The sequence below is a fragment of the Apiospora marii genome (assembly GCF_038362585.1).
Source record: "Apiospora marii strain CBS 49790 chromosome Unknown utg000003l_segment0_segment0, whole genome shotgun sequence".
NCBI lineage: Eukaryota > Fungi > Ascomycota > Sordariomycetes > Amphisphaeriales > Apiosporaceae > Apiospora > Apiospora marii.
Window position 1 is genome coordinate 2,876,849 of NW_027117374.1, and position 21,276 is coordinate 2,898,124.

At 54.7% G+C, this 21,276-nt stretch overlaps 8 protein-coding genes across 8 annotated transcripts; 3 read left to right on the forward strand and 5 right to left on the reverse strand.

The window, feature by feature from the left end:
* Positions 1-1,807: 1,807 nt before the first annotated feature.
* On the forward strand, positions 1,808-4,808 carry PG985_004429 (uncharacterized protein; the record flags this gene model as incomplete). Its single annotated transcript, XM_066824198.1, has 3 exons — positions 1,808-4,058; positions 4,117-4,340; positions 4,437-4,808. 3 exons carry the CDS (start codon positions 1,808-1,810, stop codon positions 4,806-4,808), a joined length of 2,847 nt encoding a protein of 948 aa, XP_066687358.1.
* A 621-nt stretch (positions 4,809-5,429) lies between these two features.
* PG985_004430 (uncharacterized protein) lies at positions 5,430-6,122 on the forward strand (the record flags this gene model as incomplete). Its single annotated transcript, XM_066824199.1, has 3 exons — positions 5,430-5,499; positions 5,589-5,972; positions 6,043-6,122. The coding sequence occupies 3 exons, from the start codon at positions 5,430-5,432 to the stop codon at positions 6,120-6,122; spliced, it is 534 nt and encodes a 177-aa protein (XP_066687359.1).
* A 425-nt stretch (positions 6,123-6,547) lies between these two features.
* PG985_004431 (uncharacterized protein) lies at positions 6,548-7,511 on the reverse strand (the record flags this gene model as incomplete). Its single annotated transcript, XM_066824200.1, has 2 exons — positions 6,548-7,301; positions 7,375-7,511. 2 exons carry the CDS (start codon positions 7,509-7,511, stop codon positions 6,548-6,550), a joined length of 891 nt encoding a protein of 296 aa, XP_066687360.1.
* A 738-nt stretch (positions 7,512-8,249) lies between these two features.
* On the reverse strand, positions 8,250-8,777 carry PG985_004432 (uncharacterized protein; the record flags this gene model as incomplete). The annotated part of the gene is made up of 2 exons (XM_066824201.1): positions 8,250-8,523; positions 8,566-8,777. The coding sequence occupies 2 exons, from the start codon at positions 8,775-8,777 to the stop codon at positions 8,250-8,252; spliced, it is 486 nt and encodes a 161-aa protein (XP_066687361.1).
* A 1,251-nt stretch (positions 8,778-10,028) lies between these two features.
* PG985_004433 (uncharacterized protein) lies at positions 10,029-11,381 on the reverse strand (the record flags this gene model as incomplete). Its single annotated transcript, XM_066824202.1, has 1 exon — positions 10,029-11,381. One exon carries the CDS (start codon positions 11,379-11,381, stop codon positions 10,029-10,031), a length of 1,353 nt encoding a protein of 450 aa, XP_066687362.1.
* A 1,655-nt stretch (positions 11,382-13,036) lies between these two features.
* On the reverse strand, positions 13,037-17,327 carry PG985_004434 (uncharacterized protein; the record flags this gene model as incomplete). The annotated part of the gene is made up of 2 exons (XM_066824203.1): positions 13,037-13,762; positions 13,827-17,327. The coding sequence occupies 2 exons, from the start codon at positions 17,325-17,327 to the stop codon at positions 13,037-13,039; spliced, it is 4,227 nt and encodes a 1,408-aa protein (XP_066687363.1).
* Positions 17,328-18,449: 1,122 nt separating this feature from the next.
* PG985_004435 (3-ketoacyl-CoA reductase) lies at positions 18,450-19,530 on the reverse strand (the record flags this gene model as incomplete). Its single annotated transcript, XM_066824204.1, has 2 exons — positions 18,450-19,304; positions 19,387-19,530. The coding sequence occupies 2 exons, from the start codon at positions 19,528-19,530 to the stop codon at positions 18,450-18,452; spliced, it is 999 nt and encodes a 332-aa protein (XP_066687364.1).
* Positions 19,531-20,710: 1,180 nt separating this feature from the next.
* On the forward strand, positions 20,711-21,256 carry PG985_004436 (uncharacterized protein; the record flags this gene model as incomplete). Its single annotated transcript, XM_066824205.1, has 1 exon — positions 20,711-21,256. The coding sequence occupies one exon, from the start codon at positions 20,711-20,713 to the stop codon at positions 21,254-21,256; it is 546 nt and encodes a 181-aa protein (XP_066687365.1).
* Between the last annotated feature and the right edge of the window lie 20 nt (positions 21,257-21,276).

Below are 21,276 nucleotides of genomic sequence, written 5' to 3' on the forward strand. Positions count from 1 at the left end.
GGGGGGGGGCGCAGATGGGGCTTGTTACCATATGCATGACTCGCGGGGAAGCCAGTTGCAACATACAAGTATTCGATGACAGGTCCTTGGCATTGAGATTGCCGAGAGAGAAGAGCTCTTATTCTGCGGATCCGTGCGTGCGATTAACGGCAGTTAATATCAACGATGTCTGTCCCGGAGATTGGTCCCAATGGCGTTGGAAATCGGTGATGAGTGTCGACATACCCATGCCACAGAAAGGGGATGCGACGTGGTAGCAGTCCACAGCCTGTGGAGGAGGCGGTTCTCGACGCAGGTGTCCGGGAACGAAAGCCAAATGATTTGTCACTGATTGACGGACCCTCTGTGCGAGCAACAGGCGCTGCCAGTTTCCTCTCTCAATCTTGAGAAATCGTATTCGGTATTCGGAAGGTGTGACCTCATCTGTGTGGCAGGCGAGAGAATGCAAGATAAGATGATTAAATTGGACTCAGCTGTCTGTCGTGACTGTCGATTGTCGATTAACGATTTTCTCTCCGGAAGCCGGGGTCTACCACGGTTCGAGATCCGAAAAACACTGGGGCCCCAGCTGTCTCTTCCCTTTTGGATTGAAACGTCAAACGCTTCTGACACTTTAGCCTTGAACCCTGTCTTTAGACATGCCCGCGCCTGCCAGAGCACGCCCGACTTTATTCAATTCCCTCTATTGGCCCGCCCAACTGCTACCTTGCAATTCCATGTTCCTTCGAGGAACCAATCGAGTGAGCCGCTAGACTCGTCGGTGGTCACGGACGAAACATGCAACGGGTTACTGAAGCATTAATTTTAGCATACCCCGTTTGCTTGGCGACCCTGACCCTGGGGGCGCGCCAGGCACAGGGCGCTGGAAAAACTGCCGGGTACCGCCCCGCCTCGCACATCACCAGCGACCAGTAAACACCCTCGGCGAAGTAAACCATGCTCAAATCATATGGAGTATTGTGTGTAGTCGATCCTTGTCGCCTATCTACAGTATCTATTTCTGGCCGACCCTGGATCTTGATGATGCGCAGCTTCGTTGGCCTGACTCGCTGTCTATTATGTGGCAGCTCCAAATGGACGGCTGAGCCTCTCCTCGGTTGGGTGAGAGGTGTCAAGGTGTCAACGGAGGTGTTACTCCAATAGAAGCTGCCCAAACGAACAATCCACCTCTATTGGCTGCCGATGCGACGTCATGTTTAGTTCGTCCGCGCTCACATGAATGATGCAACGCCGTGAAACGGATACTCTTGTCCTTAAGTACTGGGTTCTCGACTGGCGTTACCAGGATCCGTCTAGCCTACCGTGCCCACCTACCCCATTGCGGCCCTTCAAACACGCCATATCAGGCTTGACACCAACACTTGAGATCAACCCAGCTCCCCTCCTCCCCCAATCAAGCGAATACGCCCGCTATGGTGATGCACATGTGCCTGTCTATCAACCCACCCTTCACCTCTGCGGGCTGATCGATCCGCACAGATCTTCCCGGGACCCAGCCTATCATGTTTCCTGTCCGCCCTGCTGCACCCGTCCTCGGTTCGACTTGATTTAACACTGCTGCAACCCCCAGACGTGGGTTTCATGGCTCTTGATGGCTTGTTCTAAGTTTCTTCCAACTTCCAAAGCACTGCTTCTCTTTCTTTGCTTTACGTCTCTGGACTGAAGCCCTTCGGCCCGCTGGCTTGGGTACACTTCGTTCTTTATACAGTGTAATTTTAATGTCAGTTGTCGCAGGCGACCCTATTTCAAATCCCCATACACACCTACCGGCACGACTCCGACAAACCTAAACGCCACTACTGTCGTGATGCCGTCGACAGCCGGACAGGCCCCAGGCCCCAGGTGGCTGCAATGGCGTGCCTATCTGCTGCCACTCGCGCTTGTCAGCTTGCTTTTCACGGCCTTCTCTCTTTATAGCAGCAGCCCGCGCGAGCAGGTCACAAGTCCGCTCTTGAGAAGGGCGCTTGCGGAGCTGGTTTCGCCCGACACGCTGCGGTCGATCGAGCGCGATGAGAAACTGAGGCGGAGCTACGTCGAGGTCATCGACCTCGGCACCCGTGCCACCGAATGGCTCACGGAACGATATCCTGCAGTTGAGCTCCGGGAGACAGGCGAGGCCCTGCGCTTACACTCGCGGTCCGTGTCCCGGGGCAGCGCCTGGAGCGACATGAATCGCCGCGATGTTGTTCCTCGTGCAGGAGACGACTCTTCTTCCGACAACTCGGCTATAACCCAAAGAGGCCTGGGTGATGCAATTGGGGACGCCCTGTCCAATGGGTTGGCCAGTATCACCGATGGTCTTTCCAAGAACGTAGCAGGCGCTGGCATGTTCTTGGGCATCGGCGCGGGTGAGGGAGCTGCGTCAAGTCTCAACTTGACCTCTATGCAAAATGCAAAGGCCATCGGAGCCAAGGTCGCTGCTTCGGCCGGCATGGAAAACACCGGGCTTAATCCGACTATCGAGAGTACCAGCAGTGGTCTGATCGCTACGCTTCTGGGATCCGTCGATCTCAATTCTCTCACTTCCGGTGCTGGTGCCGGACTTACGGACCAGCTCGGGCCTGCCGCCAACGGATTGGCAGTCGGTATTGGCAATGGACTGGTCAAGGGCCTTAACATTGGTAAGGCCGATACGGGCGCGGCCACCCCGGCTACGGGCCAAAACCCGCCCACGCGCCGCCAGACATCCCCAGCCCCTACGACGTCCTCGGCCGCTGGTGGGATCCTTGGCAATGTTTCTTTGCCCGATGTCGCAAACAACTTTGGCTTTGGCCTGACCAACACCATTGCCAGTGGGGTTGATTTCAACAAGATCAAGAGCATGCTCGGAGGTAGCGTCGACACAAGCCAGCTGATGGCACAGTTGGGCCCTGCGGCCTTGGGTCTCTCCTCCGGGATTGGCAACGGCCTGGTGAACGGCCTGAAGATCAACACCGTCCCTCCCCCGACCGGTAACGATGTCCCCAACATTGCGAACTCGTTTGGATACGGGTTGACAAACTCGGTGGCGTCCAACATCAACATCAAGCAGATTGGAGACCAGTTGTCGTCCCTTACAGGCGGAGCAGGCCTGGGTGGTAACAAGAGCTTGGCGCAGATCCTCCCGCCTGCTGCTGCCGGCCTTGGCAAGGGTCTTGGTCAAGGCGTCGCGGTCGGCCTGGGCGCCCAGCCTGATCCTGGTCAGATTGCCATCCAGGATATGCCCAACGGGGACATTGATTTTGACGGCGTCTCTCGAAGCCTCGCCTTTGGCCTTACGTCCCGCCTGCTGGCCAATGGCACGATCCAGAAGATTACATCTGACCCGAGCATACTCGGACTTGGAGGATTGAGCAGCGGCGGCGGCGCCTCGGACCTACTTGGCAAGATCAACATTGGGCAGGCTGCCGGTGGCCTCGCACGGGGGTTCATTCAAGGAGCTGGCGATGGTATCACGGCCATGGGAGGCATCAAGGCCCTGATCGACGGAAACGCAAGCAGTGCTACTGACATTCCCCTGACTCCCCTCAACATGGATGACTCGCTAGGGGGGGCTGCTGTCGGCTTGGGCCAAGGCGCCGGCAGTCAGGGTGTTGCCGTTGCCAAGCTTCTCGTCACCCAGTTCAAAGCTCAGTCGAGTAAGCGCAAGCGGGAGCAGGAGTCGACTGGCCTGGTATTGCGACGAGCGGAAGCCCCGTCTGCATCGGGTCTCTTGGGCGGCTTCAACCTCACCTCGTTCAATATCTCGCGTCTGCTGGAAGCCGATACCATCTCTACCATTCTTCAGTCGGGTATCAATGCGCTGACCTGCGAAGGTGTCGCGGGTCTCGCGCTTGTTGGACTTGGTCTGGTACAGTCGGGCACCATCGACACGAGCGGCGACATGAACCTCACTGCCTTCAAGGATCTGATCCCCAAGGGGACCATCCACTTCAGCAATGACGGCACGAACAACTATGAGATGGACGCGTCGCAGCTTATCGATGACATCAAGCCCCTCAACCTGGGAGGTATCAATGCCAACTTCAAGGTCAATGGCAATGGGATCATCACGACTATCGTCGTTACCGCTCTGCATAGTAAGTAGCCATGCCCTTGTACATGTCATGACTAGTAGTTAACCTCCAATACTTGTAGTTGCCCTGGCGATTGGCGTCATGCTCACGGTGCTTCCCCTAGCGATGGGCGTGGAATCGCTCCAGAACATGCTCGGTCGCATCGGGAGGGGCCACTCTCTCGCCAAGTATGACAAATGGATCAACATCTCCTGGCTGTTCATCATTGCCCCGTCTGTTATCCTATTGATGATCATGGGTATTGTCGGCCGTGGAAACGCAGGGCACTTCCGCTCCGCACACAATGTAAGCATTCTTATCCTTTCCATCACTCCTCTCCCCTCGGTTAAGGGGCGGAGTCACGCCATCACGTCATTTTGCTGACCACGATGGGAAAACTAGATCATGGGTCTCCTAACCGTGCTGCTCACTCTTGCCTGCACCGGCCTGCACTTCATCGTCAAGGTCAAGCAGACGGGCTCCGCGACACTCGTCAAGGCCCGGGCCGCCGCTAACGTGCTCCTCGTGTTCATGTCCCTGACCACAGGTATCCTGGGTTTCTCTGAGCTCAGCGGGCTCACCGTCTGCCTGGTCCAGGTGATACCATTCACGGGCGCCATCGCCATCGGATTCAGCGTCTTTCAGACGTTTTCCATTGGCAGCACGATCGCCCTCATGGACCTCGTGCAGATGTTCAGAAAGCCCAAGAAGGGCGGCCGGCAGGCGTCGAGGAATGACCTCGAAATCAGCGGTCCTACGCTAGAGAAGATATGATCCCGCTGCTCCTGTCCTTCTATTACCTTTCATTTACCTTCACTCTTCTTCTATATAACCCTCAAGCTCACTTAACTTCGACTTCATCTTCTTTTTTCTCTCCCCTGCACCGATGCGCCCGATTCGAACATCAGCGTCCTCACCCGAAGGTGCAAAACAGGGATCATATAACAACATTTTGGGATTTCGTACATATTCTTTTCATATCCCTCTTATGAGCCCCCACGACATAGATTTCAAAGTACATAGGCAGAAGTGTTGGTTTGCATCAAGTGGCAGCTTGGCTACTTTGGCGGTTGGCGTAAGGGGGCGGATGCCAGGTCGTCGGGGAACGAACTGACTGGGGTTGTTGGTTGGGTGGGTTTGCACGGTGTCTATCTATAGTATTTTGTTGTAATTTGCACGTGGTTTTAATTTCCCGAACCAACCGCAAAATGCGACCCTGAGTGACACGACAAGTGAACCCCGTTCATCGTGAAGCTCTCATATGCTGATCGACTTTCCCATGTTACAATTTCTCAAATGAGTTATAAGACGTAGCTTTCAACTCATTGCCCTCAATCACACATTGTTCGCTCTCACTCACTCCACTCATATTTGTCCGACCACCAAATAACGACCATGGGCGCCACATCAACGCTCAATACCGTGTACCTTGTGTACTTCATCATACACATCCCCATCCTCTTCTGTAAGCCATACTTCCCCCTCTCAAAATGGGCAGTTGCATAAAACTTTCGGTGCGTGCAGATTCAAGTAGCTAACAAACAGACAACGCAGGCGTCGACCTGGTCCCCTTCTACCCACCAGCCTGGTACGCCGCCGCGGGTCCGCTGGCGCCGCTGGGCCAGCTGCGCGCCTACTACCTCGAGAGCTACAAGGACCAGTTCTTCCAGCCGACGGGCGTGCCCAGCTTCTTCGCCCTGTTCTGCTTCCTCGAGCTGGCGTTCCACCTGCCCGTCTCCGTCTGGGCCGTCGCCGCGTTGGCCAGGAAGGCGGCGCTGCGGGGCCGGGACGAGCTGCTGCTGTTCCTGTATGGCGTGGAGACGGCGCTGACGACGGCGACGTGCATGTGGGAGGCGTACGGGTGGAGCGAGGAGCTCATCACGGGGGCGGAGAAGGTTACGTTGATTGGGGGGTTGTATGGGGGGTATCTCGCTGTCGGTAAGGCTTCCTTTCCTTTCCCTTTTGGGTGAGTAGCTGCGATGAGGCACATTGTACTGACGGGGTATAGCTTTGCTTCTGAGCGTCGACATGTGGGTGCGGCTCTCCAAGAAGCTGGACGCTGCGGACAAGACCAAGAAGGTACAATAGGGAAATTGTAGCCAAGCTACATATATTCTCTATGCCAGCTTCGCGATAAGGGCCTAGGTCTGGCTGCATGCATTCCAGTGTTTTCTATCCCGGCAGCGAAAACGAAGCAGAGAAACAATGTCTTGATTACTTGTACAGTCATAGCTGGACCCTGGCCTAGCCCTCGATATGACGATATGACGCCGTTCAACTCCCACGCAGCAACAATCCCATAGCATAGCTTTTCGGCCGCTCTCGGTCTTTTATCGTGGGGGTTGGGGCACTATTGCCCCAGTCTACCTTCCATAAACCAAATAGAAGACCAATTATATGTACAAGAACCAATTTCCTCCGACAAAAGATAGCCCAGCCGTCGTCTATATCAGAGCCCCCCTAATTTCCGGATGGTAATACATATGAGATGTGAAATGTTTCTGACTCCCCACTCAGTCGATTCTCTTGGCGATGCCCCAGCCATTGCCGACACCCTTTCCGTTCAGCCCGTACCCCAGGGGCGTCGCGCCGCCGAGGCCGCGGCCCCGGAGCCGCTTGGGCAGGACGACGCCGAAGAAGTAGACGGCGCTGCCGAGGACGCCGGCGGTGAAGGAGACGAGCCCGTAGAAGACGGTGCTGGCGTAGACGTGGCCGCCCATGCCGGCCCACTCGACCTTGCCCTCGGTCTTGGGCAGGGCCGGGGTGGGGAACCAGCGCACGCTGAGGGACAGCGGCAGCGGGTCGCCGATGACGAGGCGCTTCGTCTGGCTGCCGTCCATGTGGCTGAGGGGGCTGGTGCTGTAGGCGACGCCCGAGTCGAGGACGCCCGAGTCGTGCGGGTGGACGTGGTGCTTGGGCGTCGAGTGCAGCAGCACGTTGAGGTGGGTGCTGATGTGCAGGTGGCTCTTCTGCAGCGTGCCGGCCAGCGCGAACACGAGCGGGATGTACTCCTGCTTGTAGGGGTCCTCGCCGACGGCCTCGATGTGCGGGCGCGGGCGCGCGGGCAGGCGGCAGGCCAGCGGGGCGTCGCTGTGGATGTAGAACTCGAGCAGGTGGAAGAAGGGGTCGTCGATCATGGCGACGGTGCAGTTGACCTCGGACTCGGTGCCGTAGTGGAACTCGAGCGGCTTGGACGTCTCGTTGCAGACCGGGAAGGGAATCCACTCGATCTCGTCGTGGGCGTCCTGGATGTGCTCGCCGGTTTCTCTAGAGGGGGGTGGCGCAAAGGAGTCAGTGGGTTGCTGCTACGGGAAGCATGGGCCCAATTGGGATCACATACATGCTGCGGTTCATACACGAGACGGGAATGGCCGCGCCGTAATGGTAGGCGGGCAGGACGCCTTCGCGCAGGGTGGCCGTCGCAAAGTCCACCAGCAACACCAAAGCGCCGACGAGCGCTTTAGAGAGGGACGGCATGGTGGGCGTCTCAGAAACTTGTCGGCCAAGTGCGACTCGGAATCAGGCAGAATCAAGAATAAAAATGCCTCCCTTATATCCACGGGCAGCGCATGTCTAGTCGTACAATTGGGTCCCGGGGCATACAAATGGGGTTTTGCTTGCCTGCCGATGCGATTGGCGATGGTGGCCAAAATAAAAATAAGGCCAATCTTAGGGGAGCTTAGGGGGAGGTGGAAGGCTGAAAGGTCCGTGGGAATTTGGGGGTTCAATTCGATGGGGAAGACGGATCGGCTCTGGACAGCCTGGTCCTTCGCTTAAACAGCCAAGCTATTGACTGCTGAGGGCGGGGGTTTTAGTGGCCAATCGTTTTGACTCCCAGCGTAACCTGGCCTACAGTCACCTAAGCGCACGCAACCAGGACCGCACCTTACCATGTGCAACTGCACGCATCTACAGCCGCTATTGGACTTGTGCGATGTGATAACTGCGAAAAGCGGCATCCTTGAGCTGCAGAGATTAGGTGGCCTCCCTAGCGGTATGTTTATACAGACCTCGCCATCTCGACCAGCTGCGCTTCTCGATGCATCGCGTTGGTGGCGTTGGTGAGACCTGTCGCCGGGCATGCTCTTCTGGGCTGATAACGGTCAAGACCTTGCCATCGCATCAGGCAAAGGGCTCAACAAGAGACACCGTTTTGCCCAACCCTTCTCGGAGCAGCCCGGGGTGGCGCAGAAGCCAACCATGTTGAGGACCGGATCACGATGAATCGAACAAGTCCCCTGGCATTCCTCGAAGAATATGCCAGCCATTGACACAGATGAGTTTCGAGGTGGGAACAGGGCTCTTCGACGTCACGCGAGCACCACCTGCGTCTCCAGTAAAATGTTCGAGAGGGCTTTTGTGTTTGGAGTCCTTGGAAGATGTGACAGGTGTTGGCTGGCCGTTGGGCGGCTCGGCCTCAGCAAAGGATTCATTTCCTACACCAAGTGCGGGTGGAGGGCCCATGCCCAAGTCGTCAACGAAGGCGAGTCTTGGTCAAAGCTGGCTTTTACTTCCACAAAGGATGAGGCACGCAACGAAATGGGTGCATTGGGCAACCATCTCAACTTGGCGAGATGATGACGGGACAGCAACATCAATGGGACAGCATGTCTTGCTCTCTTTGGCCGGAGCCGACAGCAGCTTGTTTGACATGCCGAGCTCGTCCTGCTCAACCCAGACAGGAAATATGCCTCGCGCTTCCCAGGGTTCTGCTGTCGGTTTCGAGCCTGCCCTAGGGTTCATTATGTTGATATGTCGATCTCGTATGTAAGTTGCCTCTCCTCTGCTTGATTGGGTGCCAAGAGGGTCGAGACTCGAAACTCGAGGCCTCCCTCTTGAGAATTATCTAGCTTTATCTTGTCGACAGGGTAGAGTTCACTGTGTGCTGTTTCGGCCACCCCTGTTTTGTTTCGTCTCAACTTCCTCGCACATCCTCCTCTTCACCCCCCACCAAATAGACTTGACGCCTCTGATCCGCCCGCCTGTCAAGCTGAGGAGATACCCGCCCGTCGTGAGCAAATCAGATTGCATTCTTTGGCTGTCCAACTGCTTGGGATAGACGATGTTTCATACGGCATTTCTATATGGGGCGCAATCCCTCCACACGGATATCTGTGCCACGGTTCTAGCCGTGGAGGATATGTACCCCGAAAGCTTCAAGTCTCCGGTCGACGTGGCGACTTGCCTATATACTCACGAGTTTGCGAGTGACTCGTATCACGCCCATCGTTCGCGCCCATCATTCGCTCGCTTAGTAGCTTCATCCCGCTGTCAGAAGATAGGCGCGCCTACTCGGAACAGAATTTGCGCTTATGTCGCGCCTAGAAAGCACATGTTGCTTGCTCGGGTAGCTGTATTCGGGTTCTTCCGTCTCCTTGAACTGCGCATCACGATTTGCGCCCTACCTAGAAGTCTAGGAGCCTAGGCTGGAGAGTAGTACCAGCGTCTGGGCCAGGAACCACCACATATATGAACACCAATTCACCATTTTCACCTTGTGATGGTTATCACGAAGTCATCGCTTTTTGTTGAAGGGCTTTCTTCATTTTCTATATGATTGCATCACCCTGCCGAAAGTTGCTACTGGCTTTCGTCTCATACCAGTCGGATGACCCTCTGGTATCTCGCCAGTAAAGACTACGGGTATCCTGACTAATACAGTCCATCCCCTGTCCTTGAACTCCAGAAACCAAACAGTATACACACAAATCCATTGGTGCTGCCCGTGTCAACTTCCAAGCCAAATCGCATGCTCCGAACACCAAGCTTAAACGCCAAAATACACATCATGGATCCGTTGATCATGGAACTCTTGTACTACTTCCGGCTCTCCATCCGGAAACACGTTCCAACGTGTTCGATATTCGGCTATGACGACGACGAAGAGGCGGAGAGATCTGGTGGGAACGGCCGGCACTCCTCCACACCCTCCCCGCCACATCGCCACCGGCAAACACCAGCATACTATGGCACCATGGCCGGCTTGGCTGACGATCAGTGCCGGCGGCCACTACCGAACCAGCGGGAGAACCAGCCGTCTCTCCGCGACTCGGTCGGCTCGGCCTCTTTGCCGGCGTAGTGGCCCTGGGGAATCTGATCGATATCGACGTCCTCAAAGTTTACATACTCCGGTCGGATCTCGCCATCAGAGTCGTAGCGGTGCTCGTTGAAGTCCTCAAAACTGTCCCAGAACTCCTGGAAGGATCGCTGTTCTTTTCGTTGTTGTTTCGGCTGCTGCACCTGGTCATCTTCTGTTTTCGATGTTGCTGCCACTCGGCTGTTTGACAACCGGAGGTCGGCCAAGCTGGGCTGGGGGTTCATGAATGGCAGGGCTGCCCGATCTATGGTGGCAGGAGCAGTGTTATGGACGTCCTTCATTCCGATGGTTGAGTGGTGGATGCCGTTCGGGTGACCAGTGCGAGAGGCTTCGAGTTCTTGGAGGATCTCTTTACGATGAGGGCGGCTCAAAGGGTGGGGTGAAGGGGCCCGGCTTCTACCACTGAGCGACGAAGATGAGGACGAGGACGAGGATGAAGACACGCGGCTCCTGGATTGCTTCTGGTTGGTGGGTCGTACTGGAGAATGTGTTCTGTGAGGCAGCTGTTCAGGCTCAGGGAAGCTGACCTGGTGAACAAGACACCTTCTCTTAAGCTTCGGCGAGGAAGAATCCCGTCCTTTGCTGGTTCTGGTTTCTTGTCGCCCCCGGGGACCGGGATATGGAGAAAGGGCCCTTGTTCTGATATCCTCCTTGGACATGGACTGCCTCGGGTCGGTGGGTTGAAAGAGGGCCCAGTCGATGAGAGAAACAGGAGGTGCTTTGTGAGGAGATTCTTTGGCCTGTGGAGATATGGCATGGAAGGTAGGCCCTTGTCCTCCAGAGCGAAGGGAGAAGGTAAACTGGCTTCTGGTGATGACGATACTGGGTGTCTGGGAGGTGGTGGCACACCCCGGGGAAGACGGGTATGGAGAGGGGGGCCGGCTCCTGCTCTCGTGATCCTGCTTCTGGTGGACAGGTCGGTCGTTGCAGTCGACGGGGCCAGAAAGAGAAGGCGTCTTATGAGGCAGTTCCTCGGGCTGAGGGATGCTGATATGCTGGCTTGCAGCAGGGCGAACAGGAGAAGGAGTCATGCGTCTGCCATCATTTGTGTTGACCTCACTCTCGAGAAGGGCCCCGTCGATGGGAGGGCGACGGGCGCGTATTGTGAGAGGTTCCTCTGACTGGGGGACGCTCAGCCGTCGGCTTTCAACAGGTCCCTGAAGGCCAGGGTTCGCGGTGGCATCGCCCGTGGTTTGGGCAGGGGCAGCATCGCGGTCCTTGGTGGGAGAATAGACGTTATCTGGAAACATATTGACAGATTACTGTTTGAATGTGATGAGTTCGAAGTGATGATAATGGCGGTGGACGGTTGTCCTGGCAAAAGAAGTAATTACTAGAGGTTGATTGATGTTTGGAGTTGACCAAAGTGACTCTAGATGCATATGAGTACAGAGTGGTTGTATGTTTCGTTTGATGGTTTTTAGGCGAAAAAGAAGTAGGAACTTATAGGGACTCCAAAAAGGAAGATTCGGGCATAACGGAGATGCATGCTGTTGAGCCAGGGCAGAAGGGGGGGGAAGTTTGATGCTGCAAAGGTACCGGAGAAAGCACTAAACGATAGGAGGGAAAAGCTCTCGTCAGTTTGACTGTACCCATCTGGGGATTATGGTTCAAAGCAGACCCGGACTATAGGATGGCAACACAGAATTGATGTTATCTATTTTTTCCCTTGGGGTCTGGAGGCACATATACGGCGTTTGGACTTGGCGATGCGGCCAGTCGTTGTCATTTTACGTAACATGGCAGTTGGTCCTCGCCTGGCACCAGCGGCCAGGGATTTATGATTCATGGTCCCACGGTGGATTCCATTACCCTCGCCGAATGGGAAAACGGCCAATCGCGAAATCAGGAAGTTTATTATAGGGCTTTCAACGTCAACATGCCAAGCTGATGGGCAGTCACAGTCATAACGCAAAATCTTGGCTAAGTGTTTTCACGTAAATGACGATGCTATGCTGCATAGCCATCAGATCATTGACTTTTTCCAATTCAATTGGTAGAAAGCTGGTTATCGTAAAATCTTCAGACGTCGTTGGTATGCTTGCTATTGTCACACCAAGACCAAACTCCGCTCTCCCCTTCTCAAGCTATACTCTTATCCACCAGGATCGACGTTCCGCGAAACTCTATTAGTATAAGCTTTTCCATCTACCCGACTCCCGGGTCGCCATTTCCGCTAAAATATATGGAATTCGACTGACAGTTGGGTTCTAGAATTAGTGCGCTATTTGCATTTGGTGTTACAGACAGACTTCATTAAGCGTCTTTGCCGAGTAATTATGAAGCTGGAGATATTACCAACACTGTTTAAACCTAATACACACCTCTGTAGTGGTGACAGTAAAAGGTGGCAGTCTTCGAGGTTTAGGGGCTGTTCATACTGCCTCGGTAAGTCTCCAGGGATGCAGGGACATATGCTGTGGCTACGATGGTCATATGGGATGAGGGCACATAATCAATCGATCCGTAGAACAAGCAATCACACACAAGATACAACGCAGCAAAAGACAGACAAGCATACTCAATATATAGGTCACATGCATTATTAATCGTGCCTCTCCCATGCGCCGCCCTCTCTTGGTAAAAAACGCCGGAAGCGCCAGTTCTGATGCCCATCTCGCTCTTTCTTTTCGATATAGCAATGTAGCCAAAATCGGGTACATCGCCTCGGAAGCCTACATCTCATCGGAATGATAAAACTACATCTCTTACTGTCCACTTCGCGCCACTTTCTCAACCTCGCAGGAGAGGACTGTCCTCAGAAGCCAAGTCACGTTCTGTTGTGCTTGGACAACTTAATCGTCGCAAGCTATATCATAGAAATCTCCAATCCTAGGCGCCGCTTGGTTGGCCCTGGCTATATTGATTGCACCTCCCCTCCAATAACCTCTTTCTTTCTCAAGTCTCACAGGAAGCCCATGCTACCTCTGAAGCTGCCACCGAGACCAACCGCTCCATCTATCGACCTCTTCAGGTCGCGAACTTGGCGCATAAGCTCGGGCATCTCCATGCCGCCCTCGTTGTTGCCTCGTGCCGTCCGGATCCAGACGTCGCATTCAGATATCAGAACAGACACCCAGCTGGGCAGGCTCTGTTCTGGTCGGCCGGTGCGAGCAAGCTCTCTCATCCACACGCGCACCGAGTACACGATCCACTCCACAACCCGCGAAAGCATAGCTCCCCGGAAAGGAATCTCCTGAGACTCAAACATCCTCTCCAGGCAGCGTGTTACCAGGTCGTGGCTGACTCCAAGCCCGAGGAAAACCATAATGGGCCAGTTGGGATCCGCGTTCATGCGGCCATCCTGAGCATTGTCCACGGCGTATCGGCACAGGTCGGGGAGAAGTTGCGGGACCGGGAAGATAAAAGAGTCGTTGGAAGCTCGGTGGCATACTTCGCGGATGACACCAATGATCTTCTCGTACGGTTGCGGTGGCGGCTCGGGCACTGCGCCTCTAGCGTTGCGCGCCGCGTGGAACTCTTCCCACTCGCTTGCGACTTCGTTGTGCGTCCGCTCAAGCAAGGCACTCCACGTCTGCAGGATGGTAGTCGCATTGCGGAAGTCAGCAGCGTGGAAGATGAGAAGCGCCAGATCGTGGTATTCAGCTTGATCGGCGTAGTCGTTGAATAGCTGAGAAAGCAGTCAGTATCGATGGGCCGACAAATCTAGGATGGAATCAGGAGCGGCAACTTACTTCGGATAAGCCCTGGATAGGACCGTCCAGCTGCTGGGTAATCTCTGGGATCTTCTCGGCAGGTATGCGCGGGTCGGTTTGAAGGCGCTCAAGCAGCGTGTCTTGGATGTGAGCCACCTCGAGGAGCTCGGTCACCGTGTGGTGGAGCATCTGCATGTCCTGCCGGCTAATACCCGGGGTCATGACACTAGCATTGGTCTTCGCCAGACTGAGCAGATTGAGCCGGTCCTTGATGGGGATCGGGAAGTCTGACTGGGCCAGGTCGGCCTGTACCTTGGCAGCCTCGAAGTAGCGGGCCCGGGCTGTGTAGTACCGGCAAAGCAGCTCCGCGTGGCGGAACTCGCTAACGGCCAGACGTTGAAGGAATGTGACCACGTGCGGCGACTCAACGTTGAGCAAGCGATCTGTCCACCCTTGCTGCACATACCAATCGTACAAGTCGAAGTGGAAAACCTCGTCAGGCGCGCTGTTCACTACCTCGTAAGCTTCGTCCCGTTTGGTGGCAATCAATGTCTTCTTCCCGTCAATCATCTCGGGTTCCCGGCTTGATGCGGCATCCAGGTTCTGAAGAACATGCTGAATGAGCTCGTAGCAGCTTTTGCGCTCCAGGAATGCCCTTTCTCTAGGATCGTTGGGGGGCTTGTTGTCGTTGAACCAAGACAAGGCGGTGTTTCCACGGTCTTTCTCTTGGGCGACAGTGAGACAGAGCTGAATGGCGCCAGCGAAGTATCGCAGATCAATATACTGGCCCACGACAGTCTCCAGATTCGTTTGTCCAAGGCTGCCTGCGACTTTTTGGAACAACCTCAAACTCTCGGCAAGGAGGGTGCGGGAGGTGTTGGGGTTCAGCGCTGCGTCCGACGCGCGCTTCAGTTGCTCCTGCGCGCGGAAGATGACGACATCATCTGGGCTACAGAAGCTGCCGCAACGCCGTCGCAGGGCATCGGCTACCGTTTCCACGTTAGCTCCGCTCTCAATGTTGCGGTTAACGATGGCCTTCACGAGCACCTTGGCAAGGTCCTTTCCAGAGGTTCGAGAGAAAAGACGCTCGAAAGTAAGCTCGCGGAGCTGCTGGCGAGAAGCCTCGTCCAGGCGGGTATAAATATCTGTGACGCGCTCATCGAACAGCATGAGAACAAACGAGATTCCTTCGGAAATGCCTGCCATCAGGATCTGGAGAGCATGCATAGCCTGGTGCTCTCCTTGGAAGGCGACCTCTTCTGCCTTGCTGCCAGCCCGTGCCAAGTCGGAGGGTCCAGAAAGACCTTGAATGAGGCCCTTGTTGTTGTCGAGGAATGACCTGAGGCGCTCCAGATGCTCCTGGACGGTAGCAAGCTTGGTGTTAGGGATCGTTGATTTAATGCAAAGAGCACCAGCTGCATCGGTTCCGAGGCTGATGACTGGAGCTCTCCACAGCGATCGAATAAGGCGGCTCAGGTACAGGCTCAGAGCAGCGTGACGGGACGAGGGCCGGACAGATTCCACCGTAGGCACCTGGCCATCTTGCTCTGGAAGCATGGGGTTGCCGCCAAAGTTAACAAACGCCTGTCTCGCCCGATCTTCGATGGCCTGGTCGATAGCACTTCGACCAGCACCCATTCGCTGATCAGCTGAGCCCTGGCCACAAGCTACCGCCAAAGCTGCCGTGACAGATTCAACACGGCCGTACAGATTTTGGAATTTGTTGAACTGGTCCTTTAGCCCCTCGTCGCCGACGGTCGTCCTGATAGACGAAGAAAAGATGTCGACCAGTCTCCTCCTGCGAATCACTATTACGCCGGTGTTGGTCAAAATCGCGAACTCGCTCGTAGGGCTGTCAAACTGCACCGCCAATTCGTTGCCGAATCCCAAGGGCTGGTTTGTCGCACCGAACGGCTTGCTGATGAGGCCAATATCTTCGGCCTTGCTGTTGATCTCAATCCAATTGGCTTGCTCATAATTCCGCAAGTTCTGGATATGGCTAGTGTTCTTTATACGGCCTGTATCCGGAGCCGACGCAAAGACCACGTCGTTCTCACCCATGTTTTCCTTATGAACAAATGCGATGAAATAACCTGGTGCGTATCGTATAGCCTTGCGAGTGAGAGCCAGCGACTGAGAGCTGATATCGATGTAGTCGCTGGGCCCGCCGTAGGGGTCACGGGGTCGCACTTGTCGATTTTGGGTAGGCGGAGGAAACTTGATCGACTGCAGCTGCATGCTCTGGGGAGCTGAAGCCGCGGAACCGGACGAAACGTAGGTATTGCTCGTGGCACTGAGGTAAAGGCGGCAGCCTGTATTGGTAACGGCCATCAGATGGACCTTGGCATCTTCGGTAGATGCGATGGGGGAGATTGCGATGATATCCATGCGATCACTTAATAAGGGCGAGTGGCTGGTAAGCATGTGAGATACATCGCGAAGGCAGTCGTTCTTGGTCTTCTCAATGACCTTGGTCAACCGGTCGGCCCCCTCCATGTGGTACGTCCGAATGGTCGAGCTGCTAGACAGGGAGTAAAGCAAATTCCTGGTATCGTCGATCACTATGTCAACAATGTACTCTTGCGATTTGCTACCCCAGATAACCGAAGGAGGACGAGGTACGACTGATGTCCACCCGGGCGACGAGTGGTTGATCTTGCCAGTCCTACTGGAGAACCATTTCTCTTCCTGCTGGTAGTAAAGCTCGTAAATATCCGGGTCCGACTGGCCTGAGTAGAAGATGCGACCATTGGCAGCCGCAGCAATAACGCGAGCCTCGGTGCCTCGAAGCGGTAGTGTCATCTTTGTCTGGTACAAGGTGACACTGCTGGCCCCGTTTGGCTGGATGTCTGCCGCCACACCGAGAAGAAACATTTCTTGCACTGTCGACACAACCAGCATGTAGTTGATTTCCTGAACAAACACGCCGGGCTTAGGAGCCACTAGCTTGACTGCTGTGATGCTATGAGGGTTGTCTTCATAGCCGATGAGCTCGGGGTTCGGATGCGTGTAGTCCCACAAGTAGAGACTGTTGTCGACGGTAACCCACGCGTAGTTGAGCTCACCAAAGAGACCCATCATGGTCGAGACCTCGGCCGTGTTGTACTGCTCGAAAACGCGCTGGGGAATCTCGTAGACTTGAGACTCGGCAAAGGGCGCCCATGCCGAGTCGAAGCTGGGCATGTCATATTCGGATGAAACTTGTCGGCAGTGAGCATCGAGCTCCGGGTAAGCTTCGTCCTGTACGAGCGCGCTGTTTATGTAGGATGCAGCTTTGGACAGCGGCGACTGGGGAGGGCGCGGGGGCGCGATCTGGGCTCCTCCATTCGCAATGGGCGGGAGAGGTCGTCCATCTTGTATCGGGTCATCCAGTGTTGGGGGGCCGAGCTCTTGCTGCATGGGCGCGTCGAAACTTTGGCCAGCGGGTTGCTCGCCGAAAAGACGTCTTCTAACCGGGTCATTCTGAGCTGCGAACTTCCGGGCCAGTGCCGGCGTATGCATGAAAGCGCCCGGCACGGGGCGCATTGGTGTTGCCTGCATGTTAGAGAGTTCCGAGGTCGCTCGACGGTGAGCTTCGGAAGTAGGAGAAGATAGAGAGGATGGGGGGGTTTTAGGGACAATAGCCGTTTATCTGCAGCGGCCTGCAGACAAAACGAAAGTTGTAGTCAATGCCACTTGAAGCCGGCGAGGCACCAGGTTCGGCGACAGGCTACCAGGGCATCAATGGCAATCGACGGAGCTCTCTGCAAGCGTCGAGGTAAGGACAGAGGATGCGCGTACAAGTGGGCAAGTGCTGGCAGATGAATGAATCGGAGCCAAAAATGTTTGCTTCCGTTGAAGATGGCCTTGTTGGGTGGGAAAATTTACAATGGTGTTGCAGCGTAAATGCTGGTGAATCGTGACGATGTTTATGTGGACTTGGCTGTAGCAACGCTCAATTCTTTCTGCCTTCAATCCTTTGCCCGGGCCCGTGTCGCGCTTTCATTCGTACCTTACTTTTTATGAGAAGGCTGGAAATTTTTAGGGCGATCGGCTGGAGCTCTACAAAGCTTGGGCGCGCTCGTTCGTGCCAATGAAAATTGCCCTGCAGACAAGCTCCCAGCTGCTTCTCGCGACAAATGCACGCTAGGCCGAATGCATCAGTACTACCCAAACACCTACAGTCCAATCTCTAGATTATGCAACTTGATGGTAACTGCTAGAATCGGCAGCTGATTGTTCGGTTACTAAAGCAATAACCAGCTATTCAAGTGCCCTCTTCACCTGTTTATTACAATGCATTCACTGGAATAACCATTAGAACTGGTAGTTACTTATGCAGTTATGACAACAATACTCAGTGATTCAACTGTCAAATGTAGGTGCTTATCCCAGTCTATTCTACTTGAATGACACTTTTTGTAAATGCATCCAAGGGTCAGGTCTTGCCTTATTCACCAAGTAACGAATTGGAATGATTGGGATGGCACGGCACACTCGCACATCACGCAATGGACAGAATTGATTAATTAGCTGATTAATTGATTGGTCGATAGAATAGGCAGTTAAGCCCTCTGGGCATCTATTATATACTAGCTGTATTCCATCACCAGGCTCCATGTCTGCCGGCTGGTTTCCTCAGTAATCAGGTCCGACAAGAGGCTCAATCACATCAAGAGTCTCCTACTGCTTCTTAGCTTCCCGAGCAGCCTTCTTCAGGGCTCGGTTTCGGATGTCCTCGTGCATCTTCAAGGTAGAGGACCGGAGGATCTTGCTGCCCGTACCCAGGAACGTCTCACCAGCCCAGGCCATCAATGCATGGCTCCAGAAGGGCGTGTAGGTGTCGGGCATGCTCTGCCAGCCGCCAGTGCCGATCTTGCCCAGAGCTGAGCGGACAAAGGTACGCGCGCTGGGGATCATCATGCTGGTGCGGCGAACCTTGGACATGGCGGTGGTAACCAGGTAAGAGAGGCAGAGCTGCACATCGACGTTGCTAGACTTGAGCTCAGCCGCGAGGGAAGAAGACCACTGCTGGAGGAAGGCCTTGGATCCAGAGTAAGTAGCCAGCAGGGGAGAAGGCGCCCAGCCGCCGAACGAGCCCATGGTGAGGATGAGACCGCGCTTCCGCTGCTGCATGCCCGGAGCAATGATCTGGGTGACCTTCAGAGTGCCCATGCAGTTGATGGTGATGATGTCCTGCAGCTCTTTCTTCTCGGTCAAGACGAAGGGTGTGGGGATGCTGTGAGACTGGCCGACGTTGTTGATCAGGATGGCGATGTCGAGGCCCTGCACCAGCTCCGTCAGGCGCTCGTAGTCAGAGTCGTTGTCGGCGCTGAAGTCCATGGCGAGGATCCTGGTCTGGATGTGGGTGAACTTGTGCTCGAGCTCCTTGGAGAGGTCCTGCAGCTTGGACTGAGTTCGGGAGACGAGGACGAGGTTGAAGCCCTTAGCTGCAAGCTGGCTGGCGAACTCCTTGCCGAGGCCGTCCGAGGCGCCGGTGACAACAGCCCAGGTGCCCTTCTTTCCATACTTGCGTAACTGCAAAAGAGAAGAACAGTCAGTCGCGATTTCTGAAAAGGGGCAATAGACAGTCGCAATTGGTAATGGTTCATAGACTTACGTTGGTACCGCTGAGGACGAAAACATTGAGGAGGAATTGCAGGTAGCCCAGCGCCTTGGAGCCCAGGTACAGAGCACCAATACCCGCGAAGCCCAACAGCAGCGACTGCGGGACAGCGCTCAGCATGTCGTTAATGTCGGCCATGATGAGACGCACTTGACTCCTGGAATAGGGGCTGGCTTCTTATGGCAATCAATTGAAGTTATACGACGAAAATTGGACGAGGGGAGGGAGGGGACCCTTCAGTTTGACAGAAAAAAGTCAAGATGGTGTTGGCATGGCACATGGAAAAGTTGCCGGGATTTGTTGAGTTTGTGTGGACGTGAACCCCACGCGCCGGGAACGACCCGGCAGGAGCGTCATTGCAAAATCCAAATTGCTGTCTCATTGGTTGAAGCTATGGTAGCTGTGCCTGGCCTTGTCTCGTTGCTGCTGGCTCTATTGCGCTCGTCACTAGCACTGATGAGTGTCATCGATCAATAAACGGATCCATCTACCTAGTAATTGCTCAGAATCTTTTTCAACTAACAGGTTGATCTGCAGGTCTAGGTATGTCCATATTAGATATGTCCTATACTAGTTATTAAGCTGCCTATGAAACCATATGGAATTGAGTAAATGCAAACAAGCTGGACGAATCGCAATGCTCCTTACCATGAATTAAAGATGGTGGGAGCACCCTCGCGAAAACAAACGAACGTTTACTCTGGTATTGAAACATGATCTAGAAGAAACGAAACAATATTGGCCTTGAAAGTGTATGTAGTGAAGAGTATTTTCCCCTTTCATCGTCTTGAAAGCTATCTATTAGTTTGCAAATCCCATCAACAGCGTGCTCCTTAGTATCCCACTACCAGCCATCTATCCCACTTTCTAATTTCTAACCATCTAGCCGGCTACCAGATATCTCACTACCAAAGAGCCATCCTGTCACTAATTATCTCGCCTCTACTCCGTAGTACGGTCATTCTATGTGTTAGTTAGGTCAATCCAACTATATGTATGCCACGTATCCTCGACTCCTTGCTGGTATCGTGTGGGGCAGCAAATCACTGGACTAATAACACGCCCAAGATCAAGCTTAGGCCAGGGGGCCTAACGAAATAATCGGCAGATCGTCTGGCGATGCGGATTCTTTGAAGTGGGTGTTGGTCCCCGAACATTGATCCCGCCTTAATTGCAACTCCGATTGCCGCGCAACCAGCCAATGTACAAAAACTGTCCCAGCTAGGTCATCATTATAGCATACCTTAGTATCGCACAATCCTCACCCCAATTGATCAAGTCTTTCCGTCATAACGTAGAGGAAACGTACCACAAAATAATGGACGCCATCGCCGCCTACCTGCCCGCGGGCGACAAGGGCTACCTGCCCTACTACATGTTCACCCTGTCCCTGATCGCCGTGGGCAACTCGCTCCAAAACTACATGACGCTGCACTTCTCGCGCCGCTTCTACAACGGGCGCTTCGTGCCCAACAAGGCGCTCCCGGCCAAGACGGCCACCTTCGACCCGGAGGACTCGCCCAAAAAGCTGCTGCCCGTCGCCGCCGACTACGACGCCACCACCAGCGGCAAGGGCAAGGCGGCCAGCGTCGACCAGGTCACCCCGCTGGCCGCCCGCCTCTTCGGCACCTACACCCTCATCTCGGCCATCGTGCGCCTCTACGCCAGCTACCACCTCAACCTCGAGCCCGTCTACATGATGGCCATGTCCACCTACCTCGTCGCCCTCGGCCACTTCGCCACCGAGTACTTCTTCTACAAGACGTACTACATGGGCGGCCCGCAGCTGATGCCCTTCTTCTTCGCCACGACGGGCACGGTGTGGATGGTCATGCAGAAGAGCTACTACGTGGAGGCATTGTAGAGGTGTGATGATCAATTGAG